The 11,876-nt window shown below is 37.4% G+C and overlaps 1 protein-coding gene across 1 annotated transcript in view; it reads left to right on the forward strand.

Moving 5' to 3' along the window:
- Positions 1 to 11,525: 11,525 nt before the first annotated feature.
- Positions 11,526 to 11,876, forward strand: part of KLHL4 (kelch like family member 4) — a 108,210-nt gene continuing 107,859 nt past the window's right edge. The window contains exon 1 of the mRNA XM_006167016.3: positions 11,526 to 11,872. Coding sequence (XP_006167078.1) covers positions 11,764 to 11,872 — 109 coding nt within the window. The 5' untranslated portion in view covers positions 11,526 to 11,763. The remainder of the gene's footprint in view (positions 11,873 to 11,876) is intronic.

Consider the following 11,876-nt stretch of genomic DNA (forward strand, 5'->3'; position numbering starts at 1 on the left):
GTGGGTAGATATCCAGGAGTGGAATTGCTGGATCATATGGTAATTCTATTTGAAGATCTTTGAGGAACCTCCATATCATTCTCCACAGTGGCTGGACCAATTTATATTCCCACCAACAATGTAGGAGTGTTCCCCTTTCACCACATCCCCTCCAGCACTTATCATCATTTGTTTTTTAATCATTACCATTCTGACTGGGGTTAGGTGGTATCTCATTGTAGTTTTGATCTGCATCTCTCTTACAATGAGGGATGTTAAGCACTTTTTCATAGCTTTTTGGGTATTTGTATGCCTTCCTTAGAGAGTTGTTTGTTCAGCTAATTATTAATCATTATTAATCATTTTCTTCTGGTAAGCCATTTGAGTTCCCTGTGTATTCTGGTTGTCAGTCCCTTATCTGAGGCACAATTAACAAAAATTCTCTCCTATTCCGAAGGCTGTCAATTCACACTAATTACAGTGTCTTTTGTTGTGCAGAAACTCCTGAATCTGATGTAAGCCCACCTGTCTATGTATTCTTTTTATATACTTTCTCTTGTGACTAAACAAGTTATTTTACTTAATATTTTAATTTTTAGGTTTAGCTACGTATTGACTGATTTATCTCTAGTTTGGGTTTTTTTTTTTTTTTGGTTCTTGGGTAAACTTTTTTTCACTTTATTTTTAATTATATCAAAATGCATTTTTCTATTCTCAAATTAACAAGAATTTGGTTTTTGTTCTGGTTTAATTATATTACAAACAGTTCTACAATGAACATATTTGTATAAGTCTCATCATGCATACTTGTGAGAATTTCTCAAAGTCATACGTTTAGGAATGGAATTCCTGGTCTTAGGGCCCGTGCTTCTTTAACGCTATTAAATGGTATCAAATTATACCAATATATATCACCACTAGCAGTGAGAATAACTTTCTGTTACTCACATAATTTCACATCCTAGCCAATATTAGATATTTTAAGGCATTTTAATTTGTGCTAATTTTATGGATATGAAATTACTTTTCATTGTTTTCATTTGCATTTTTTGATTACTGATGATTCTGAGCTTTTCTTCACATGCTTATTGGACTTTCAGTTTTTCTGTTTTGTGGATTGCCTATTCACATTTTTTACCCCTGCCTCACATGATTCTTTGGCTAAATTTAAAATACGTTTTGCAAAGTATTGCAAATAGTGCATATTTTCTAATCAGGATACTCTGTGTGTGTGTGTGTGTGTGTGTGTGTGTGTGTGTGTGTGTATGAAGATAAAGAGATAACTTGCATGAGAATAAATTACAACTAAAACAAAGGTTTTGGAAAACAGATTTTTTAATATAAAAATGACTGTAATTTAAAAATCAGAAACAGAAAGATATTTTTATTTTCTCTTCTTTTTTTGTTGTTTTTTTCTTTTTCTTTTTTCTTTTTCTTTGGACAGCATAGATAGTACACTGCTCTGCATTTCTTTGTTACTCTGCTTTGATCATTCTAAACTGACAGTTATGTTTATGAGCTTGCTGAACAGAGCTGAACAGTAACATTAGGGTGAACTGTTAACTCTACACAGAATATTTTATTCACCTTTTAAAATAAGAGAACCATAACCTGTTTTAACTGTTATTATAACTCTTAACCTCTCTTCAGTCATCCCAGTGTGTGTGCTCATCCTGTTAGCTAGCAATTTACTTAGCACTGAGGACTATGAATTTTAATTATTCATAACTATCTATGATACATAAGTATGCATTCAAAGAAAATTTTAAAGCCACGAAATTCTTCATAAACAATGTTTTTGTAATGGGAAATTATATTTTTACACTGCCTATTTCTAGACAAATATAAACACCTTATAGATTAAATTGCTTCATTTACAGGATCTCGCAAGCTAGAGAGAGGCTATATTGTTCTTTATTTTATAAAAAGAAAAAACCTGAGAAACAAGACAGTTTTATGATTTTTCTCACATAAGAAGTAAGTAAAGGAACTGAGAATAGGATCAGTTCAAAGATTTCCCTCTAGATGACTATGCTGCTTCCAATTTATGTTGTTATTTATTTCAGAAATGTCCCTGAAGCCAGATGCCCTGGTAAACCTAGGATGTTCTTTTCAAATGCAATTTTACTCAGCAAATCTCAACTATAAGAGCTAAACCTTTCATAGAAATCATCATTTCTGCATGACCAAGTGGGCACTAATCAGATTTGAAAGAAATAAAACTGTAAATTGCACTCTTAAATTATTGTTAGCTTCAATATATACATGTTCACTCAGCCTTGTTATTAATTGATATTTCCAATTACCTGTGAAAAGCTTCAGGTAAGCATTTAAATTTGTGTACACAGTTTCACCTGTTGTCACAACTCATATCTCCAAGACAGCTAGAAATGCTGTCAGCATCATGTGCGTCTTAAGAATTTCTTCAGCCTGCACCTCAGTATTTTAATAGGTAATCAGTAAAAAACTGACTTGAAATGTACTCTTTCTGTTGTTGTATAAGTAAAACAATGTAATACCTATATTACAATGTAATTTTAACTTGCGTTGAAATCACTTTGAGTTCTATTATACCTAATCCATTTATATTTTGATGTAGCAGTTTTAATCTGCTTTTGTCCTAATTCTATATTCCTTTAACTTTACAGCCTACATTGAGAATCCTGGCTTCTAATTAGAAGCATTTCCTGAGGCCAGCAGGTGGCATGGTGGTTAAGGCATTGGACACTCCCCTGATTGATCATGGTTCAAGCCCTAGACTTGGTGGCTTGAAACACACTGGCCACATAGGCGTGAGTACCCAAATTCCCAGGAGAAGAATGGAGGAGAAGGGATTATGGGATAGTCAATCCCCTGGGCTGGGGTGATTTCTCAATTTTCCTCTTATTGTCTCTCTGGCAAGTACATGTGCTCTATGACAACAATCTTTTTAAAAAAGCATTTCCTAAACTCTTCCTTCTCTGACCATCCCCCTTTTTTATCTAAGAGAGATTTTTGCTATTAGGTGCGTTTGCCAGAGAGAAAGAGACAGAAAGTTAGAAATCACAAGTCAACCCCCCAGAGAGGATGACCATGCCACAATCCTTTCACCTCCATCCTCCTCTCGGGACCTTGGGCACTCACGCACACGTGCCCGGCATGAATTTTAAGCCACTAGGTCTGGGACTCGAACTATAGTTGACTACATGGGAGTCTAGCGATATAAACATTACACCATCTGCTGGTCCCATCTGTCCCTCCCTATTTCTGTCTACTCCCTCTTCCTCTGACAGTTATCTCTGTGAGCTGATAGTCATAATCTTTTAATTATCAACTATGTTGAAAATTCCCAAATCTTAATCTCCACCCTTGATCTCTGTATTGAGCTGGAGATCTAAATTTCCCCAAACTAACTCAACATATTCATGCCAATATTTCACTGAGATACTAAACTCAAGATATTCCTAACTAAACTCATTGTACCATGAACTCGGCCCTCCCATACTGATAAGCTGTTCCTGCTTTTGTATTTCCTACTTTCTCACCAACCTCTCAGTTACCAATGGCAGAAATCAAATATTTATTTCAGATCCATGTCTTCATATCAGCATCCATATCTCATCAGTTATCAGATCATGTCAATGGCACCACATGATTTCTTCCATGTTTTCTCCAACTTCACATTTCTGGACAGTCTAGTTCAGTATCATGTCATCTCTTCTCTACTCCTGGTTTTCAATATTTCGCTCTTTTCTCTGTAATCTTTTTTTTTGCATTATTGATATACTTAGCTTACTAAAATTCTGATCTTGGGAGGAGTTGACTCCTAAAATCTTGTTCATAGTTCTATTACAGTACTTATTTAATCTTGATTTTTATTATAGCTGTTTATAAATGTGTTCACCTATTTGATCATAAGCCTTTAGAAAAAAATTGAATATAAATATATCCCATTACCTGGCAATGCTTTGATAAATACTTCCTGAATTAATTTATGTCTGCAACTCTAAGTATATTAACTATTTTTCAAAATGTATGCACTGTATGGGGACTGGATGTAGCATAGTAGTAAAAGGTGATGTTCTGGGCTTGCGGGTGGCATTTTGGTTTAGATACTGGACTTTCACATGACCAATCATGGTTAGAGTCCTGGACCTGGCAGCTTGAAAATCACACTGGGCACATGTGTGCGCATGCCCAAAATACTGAGAGGAGAATAGAGGAGAATGTATTGCAGTGTGGCCATCCCCCGGGATGGATTTCTCACTTTCCCTCTCACTGTCTCTCTTTCTCGCTCTCGTGGGCTGGCACACATGACCTATAGCAAAAACCTTAAAAAAAAAAATGATGTTTTGCAAGGCTGATCTACTTGGGGAGGTGCTTGTTCAGGTGATACACCTCCATGAGTACATTGGGCATGTGCATGCACATGATCTGGGCTGCCTGAGGCTGGGGAAGGATTGCTGTGTTGAGACCCTGGTGGCCGTGCTATGTCTCTGTCTCTCTTTCTATCTTTCATTTATGGGATAATGAAATAAACTTTTAAAGAAGGTCTGAAACAAGGTATACAACATGATACAATATGAAATTCACATTTAAAATACTACGTCAAAAATTTAAATAGTGGTAAATTTCTACTATACTGATTGATCATGGTTCAAGCCCTAGACTTGGTGGCTTGAAACACACTGGCCACATAGGCGTGAGTACCCAAATTCCCAGGAGAAGAATGGAGGAGAAGGGATTATGGGATAGTCAATCCCCTGGGCTGGGGTGATTTCTCAATTTTCCTCTTATTGTCTCTCTGGCAAGTACATGTGCTCTATGACAACAATCTTTTTAAAAAAGCATTTCCTAAACTCTTCCTTCTCTGACCATCCCCCTTTTTTATCTAAGAGAGATTTTTGCTATTAGGTGCGTTTGCCAGAGAGAAAGAGACAGAAAGTTAGAAATCACAAGTCAACCCCCCAGAGAGGATGACCATGCCACAATCCTTTCACCTCCATCCTCCTCTCGGGACCTTGGGCACTCACGCACACGTGCCCGGCATGAATTTTAAGCCACTAGGTCTGGGACTCGAACTATAGTTGACTACATGGGAGTCTAGCGATATAAACATTACACCATCTGCTGGTCCCATCTGTCCCTCCCTATTTCTGTCTACTCCCTCTTCCTCTGACAGTTATCTCTGTGAGCTGATAGTCATAATCTTTTAATTATCAACTATGTTGAAAATTCCCAAATCTTAATCTCCACCCTTGATCTCTGTATTGAGCTGGAGATCTAAATTTCCCCAAACTAACTCAACATATTCATGCCAATATTTCACTGAGATACTAAACTCAAGATATTCCTAACTAAACTCATTGTACCATGAACTCGGCCCTCCCATACTGATAAGCTGTTCCTGCTTTTGTATTTCCTACTTTCTCACCAACCTCTCAGTTACCAATGGCAGAAATCAAATATTTATTTCAGATCCATGTCTTCATATCAGCATCCATATCTCATCAGTTATCAGATCATGTCAATGGCACCACATGATTTCTTCCATGTTTTCTCCAACTTCACATTTCTGGACAGTCTAGTTCAGTATCATGTCATCTCTTCTCTACTCCTGGTTTTCAATATTTCGCTCTTTTCTCTGTAATCTTTTTTTTTGCATTATTGATATACTTAGCTTACTAAAATTCTGATTTTGGGAGGAGTTGACTCCTAAAATCTTGTTCATAGTTCTATTACAGTACTTATTTAATCTTGATTTTTATTATAGCTGTTTATAAATGTGTTCACCTATTTGATCATAAGCCTTTAGAAAAAAATTGAATATAAATATATCCCATTACCTGGCAATGCTTTGATAAATACTTCCTGAATTAATTTATGTCTGCAACTCTAAGTATATTAACTATTTTTCAAAATGTATGCACTGTATGGGGACTGGATGTAGCATAGTAGTAAAAGGTGATGTTCTGGGCTTGCGGGTGGCATTTTGGTTTAGATACTGGACTTTCACATGACCAATCATGGTTAGAGTCCTGGACCTGGCAGCTTGAAAATCACACTGGGCACATGTGTGCGCATGCCCAAAATACTGAGAGGAGAATAGAGGAGAATGTATTGCAGTGTGGCCATCCCCCGGGATGGATTTCTCACTTTCCCTCTCACTGTCTCTCTTTCTCGCTCTCGTGGGCTGGCACACATGACCTATAGCAAAAACCTTAAAAAAAAAAATGATGTTTTGCAAGGCTGATCTACTTGGGGAGGTGCTTGTTCAGGTGATACACCTCCATGAGTACATTGGGCATGTGCATGCACATGATCTGGGCTGCCTGAGGCTGGGGAAGGATTGCTGTGTTGAGACCCTGGTGGCCGTGCTATGTCTCTGTCTCTCTTTCTATCTTTCATTTATGGGATAATGAAATAAACTTTTAAAGAAGGTCTGAAACAAGGTATACAACATGATACAATATGAAATTCACATTTAAAATACTACGTCAAAAATTTAAATAGTGGTAAATTTCTACTATACTTACCAATTTTAGTATTTCAAAATAAATTTTTAAATCACGATTTCAAATATGGTCAATAGACTCTACATACTGTGGTAATTTGATATTTCTACCACTCACTTAAATACATGAAAAACTTTTTCTTTAGCAGCAGAAATCTTAAATAGTTCACTTTCTACTTGAGCTTGTGTTTTCATTCATTTTTCCTAAAAGAATTATTTCTTGGGAACCAGCAGTTAGCATAATGGCTGTGTCGCTGGACTCCCACATAGTCGACCGCGGTTCTCATCCAGGACCCGGTGGCTTAAAACTCACGCCGGGCACGTGTGCGTGCGTGCCCAAGATCCCGAGAGGAGAATGGAGGAGAAGGGATTGCGGCGTGACCATCCCCCCTGGGGGGTGATTTCTCGCTTTCTGTCTCTATGTCTCTCTCTGTCTGTCTGGTGAACGCATGCGCCCTATAGCGAATAAAAAAAGAATAAAAAAAATTATTTCTTAATGTAATGTAATTCTACTTGAAAGTGTTTCATTGATTACTTTATTATAATTTCTGCAACAAAAATATATGTATACTATGGGTCCAACCCCACAGCACAGTGGTTAAGCCCTGTGCACCCAAAGCTGGATCGTACACAGCCAAACACAGTTTGAATTCTGGTTGAGATGGCTAAAAATATATATTGGGCATGCATGAGGGCCCAAATCCTGAAAGGATGAAGAAATAGATGGAAAAAGAATAATGTTGTGGCCATGCTCCACCAGGGTTACTCTCTCTCTTTCTCTGCCCTCTGTCAGAAAAAGAGAATTGAAAAAATACATATACTTGTTGAATTTTACTTTTTAAAATTTCCTCAGAGCCTAAACACATTTTTATAGAGAAAGTATTATAATTATTAATATACAATTAACAAAATAACAGAAATGCATTTTATATTTTGTAAAAACACAATAAACAATGGGTCAGCAAGTGGCATGGTAGTTAAGGCACTGGACCTGCATGGGTTTGACCACAGTTCAAGTCCCAGATCTGGTCACTTGAAAATCATTCTGGGAATGTGTGCATATGTTCCCAAAATTCTGAGAAGAGAATGGAGGAGAAAGGATTGCATTGTGATTGTGGCTATCCCTGCTGGGAGGTGATTTCTCGCTTTCCCTTTTTGTGTCTTTCTCTGGTGAGCACACACACCCTACTGCAAAACCATATGTGTATGTGTGTGTGTGTGTGTATATATAATTTTATTGGGAATGTATTACTTATTGCAACACATGGGGATGCTTTTGTACACAGTTCATGTAAGAATAATAAATATTACTTATTTCTAGGATGGGACAAGAGTCAGCATCAATTGTGTTATTTCTGTTCATTTTCATAGACATGAGCACTGAAAAATGTGGTCACCTAAATAAGTATATGTGAATGGAAGGGATTTTATTATAAAGATTCTTTGATCTCTTTTTGCAGGGGTCAGTAGACTGTGGCCATCAGGCAACATTAGTGTTTGTTTGTTTGTTTGTTTACCTCTTTCAGCACTCATAGTGAGTATGAGTGCAATGATATATAGTTCAGGGCTGTTTTAAAATTGTGTGCTTAGCATATGTACATGCTTTCAAAACCAGACATTGCTTTTGTTTTGACCATTTTAGAGCTGTCCAGTATAGCTCATGCCAAATAGTTTCAATCTCAGGACCATGATAAGCTGTTGATGTGCAGCTTTCAATACATGGAAGTTGATAGCTAATTAAGAGGAATAAGAAACAATTGTACAAACAGATAATTATGAGTATTAATTCTAAGTATTCTCAAATAATTTGAATAATGTTAATAGTAGTGATATAGCATCCTAGCAGCTAATTGAATTTCCTGGCCTCATTTTTGCTTAGAACACAACATCAAGAGAGCACATGGCTATCAAGTTGTCCTGAATATTCAACTGAATTTTAGGTCTGTTCCCCCATTTATATAATAAGTAATTATTTAGGAGCCAGCAGGTAGCATAGTGGTTAAGGTGCTAAACTTCCACATGGTCAGCAATGGCTCAAGTCCTAGATCTGGTGGTTTGTTTTCCCTCTATCTGTGTCTCTCTCTGGTGAGCATGAATGTTGTGTAACAAAATAAAAACAAAAAACAAAAAAACAAAAAATATAATGCTAGATAAAATTAAATAAATAATTTTTAAGAAGATGAATAACTGGGACCAACAGGTGGTGTAATGATTGTGTTGCTGGACTCTCATGTAGTCAAACGCAGTTTGAGTCCCACATCCAGCAGCTTAAAACTTACATCAGGTGCATATGCATGTGTGCCCAAGTTCCCTAGAGGAGAACAGAGGAGAAGGGATTCTGGTGTGGCCATTCCCGCAGGCAATGATTTCTCACTTTCTGTCTCTGTGTCCCTCTGTCTCTCCAGTGAGTGCACATGCCCTATAGAAAAAAAAAAATTGTCTCTAAAAAAAAAAAAGTAATTATTTATATGAGTATTTCAGACTCATTGCTATTTTGCATTTTTTTTCATATTAAAATACTAGCCTTCACTGAGAAAGTATATTCATGTTTGTAAATTCAGTTAGAATTTGTCATTCATTGGAGGCCAGAAGATGGTGTAATGGTTATGTCACTGGAGTCCTATGTAGTCAACCATGGTTTGAGTACCAGATCTTTGGCTTAAAATTCACTCCTGGCTCATGTGTATGCGTGCTCAAAATCCCAAGAGGAGAATGGAGGAAAAGAGATTGTGGCATGTCCATCCTCCCCTGGGGGGTGATTTCTTGCTTTCTGTCGCTCTGTCTCTGTCTCTCTGGCGAGCGCACACTCCCTGTAGAAAAATCTCTCTTAAAAAATTATCATTCATTAATTCTACATAGATTAAATATTATTAGGTACAGAATAGATAATAAGGCAATGGAAAAGAAATTATGAATAGATGTGGTTCCTATCAAAGACAGTTTCTTTATTTTTGTTTGAATATGCTTACATTTGTTTTTGTAATCAGAAATTTAAAAGTTATCCTCATACTTCATAAAATAGTATTCTCTTGTTTTTCTAGAAGTTCTGTATACATCCTTTTTTTTTTTGGAAAGAGTTTTGCTATAGGGTGTGTGTGCTTTCCAGAAAGACAGAGAGAGACAGAGAGACAGAGAGTGAGTAATCACCCCATGAGGGGATTGGCCACACCATAATTCCTTCTCCTCCATTCTCCTCTCAGGATTTTGGGCATGCACGCACATGCATCCAGCATGAGTTTAAGCCACAGGGTCTGGGACTCGGACTGGAGATGCAGTCGACTACATGGGAGGCCAGCGACATAGCCATTACGTCAACTGCTGGTCCCTACATTCTTAGTCCCTCTGAAATTCTGTGTCCAAGATCCAGTAAAATGGTTGTAGTTGACATACTATTAAAAAGCACACTTTTGATAAGTTAATACAGAGTATATATTGTACAAACAAAGATTCTGACAAATGTTTATCTTATTGTAAAGGGGACACAAGCAAATACAGAATTATATCTAAATTATAGTATGCTAGGAGAACATATTAGAAAAATAAGGTTAGAGACGCCTGGCATCCAAGAAAGTATTATTTGAATTTATTTAGATGGTCAGTTTAGTATTTCTTGGTCCTACTACATAATATTTACATGTCTATTATAACATTTCATTCATTCTGTCTGGTATTTACAGTTTGCTTTCTTTATGTCCAATATTGTGTTTTAGAGGCAGTTTGTCTAAAACACAGATACTGACCCCAAGGAGTTTACTAGGAGGTTACCAATCTAGATAACAAGAAAGCAGTTGATGTTTAGTTGTCGGTGCTCATGTACATGCCTGGAATTCATCAGAAGAATCACCTGTGTTTAAGATCTTCTCTAATTATTTACATGTAGAGTAGCAGCAATGAGCTCATGATTATAGATGCTAACACTAAGGTTAAGGAGCCTTATCTAATGGAAAATAGGTTGGAACGTTGAAGATGGTAATAACCTGTTTATAATTCATATTAAAAGTCAACTATATATCTGTGAGTGTGTATTTACTAACTTCTGAGTATGAGAAAAAATCTACTGTATTAGGGTTCTCTAGCAATTGGTTATGTGTGTGTGTACATTAATATGTATGTGCATAAATATAATATATGTGTGTGTATATATATGCATTTCCGGCTTTCTGTTGTAGAAGCGTTTATCTCTGTACAAAGTAGAGAGTCTCATCAGATCTCTAAGAACCTTGGGCACAGTTATTACTGAACAGTGTGGTGATTTGGATTTAATTCAAAACATGCCTTGTAGCATCCTTTCATAAGGACTTTCAAACAAAGAAAATAAACCTTTAACAGTGCCTGTGAAAGTAAAGGGCACGATAAGGAAGTGTTTGTACGGGCATGGAGCCAGAATGGACTATCCATTTTCAAGCTTTGGTCACTGGAGAGAAGAATCTCTTTTAACCCATCCGGCTTAGAAAAGCACTGCCCTTTTTTTCATATGGAGCCTTAAAATATAATTTCTCCATCCCCTACTGGTGTTGTGTGTGTGTTTGCGTGTGTGTGTATATGTACGTGCATCTGTGTGTGTTGTCCAAGTGTGTGGGTAAGCAACATACTTTCTTTCTCTGAAATTGCTCAGGTTTTCATATTTTTAGATGAGCTTTGTAAATAATAACTATAAACCTGCATAAGAGGACTGGTGACAAGATGCTTTTCCCTTAATGAATCACTTTCAAAATTTCCATAAGAATCCCAAAATAGATTATAATGAATTCCTCTGTCAAAAATTCTCCTAGGACAAAGCGGCACATTTTTAGAAGTGGGCTACCAAGAAATGAATCTACCAGGGGGAGGGGCGATGGAGAGAGTCTAGGAGGAAGTGACTTTAAACACTTTGCCTTTGCTCCCTTGCCTGGATTTTGAGCTGCAGCTCCGGTTAGCGGAGAAGCTGGGTTAGATATTTGCAAGTCCAGGCGGGAGGGCTAAGAGCCTGCGAATCTAGCAGCTGGAGTGTGTTGTGGTTGCTGCTTTCCTGTGCTAAGCTGATTTACTTGTTTAAGGTCTGACCTCATCATCCTGTCAGTATGGGTTCCCACCTACACTGTTAGCTGCAGCTCTCTGCTTCAGCTAGAAGGCTAGAAGTATTCAGTGTACCATAGGCAGCGGGGGAGGGGAGAGAACACAAAAAAGACTGCTCTCTCTCTCTCAGCACTTGTGCTTTTGTTAGTTCTACAGAACAGGCAGTGAAACAAGAGATAACAAAGGCTCCGTTTCCTTTCTGTGAGAGAAGGCTTTTTGTCTTTCCTCGCGTAACGATGTCAGTGTCCGGCAAGAAAGAGTTTGATGTGAAACAGATCTTAAGGCTACGCTGGAGGTGGTTTAGTCATCCTTCTCAAGGTTCGCCCAACACTGGAAGCTGCCTTCAGCA

This window comes from Tupaia chinensis, unplaced genomic scaffold (assembly GCF_000334495.1).
Source record: "Tupaia chinensis unplaced genomic scaffold, TupChi_1.0 Scaffold144426_1, whole genome shotgun sequence".
In the NCBI taxonomy this organism is placed as follows: Eukaryota; Metazoa; Chordata; class Mammalia; order Scandentia; family Tupaiidae; genus Tupaia; species Tupaia belangeri.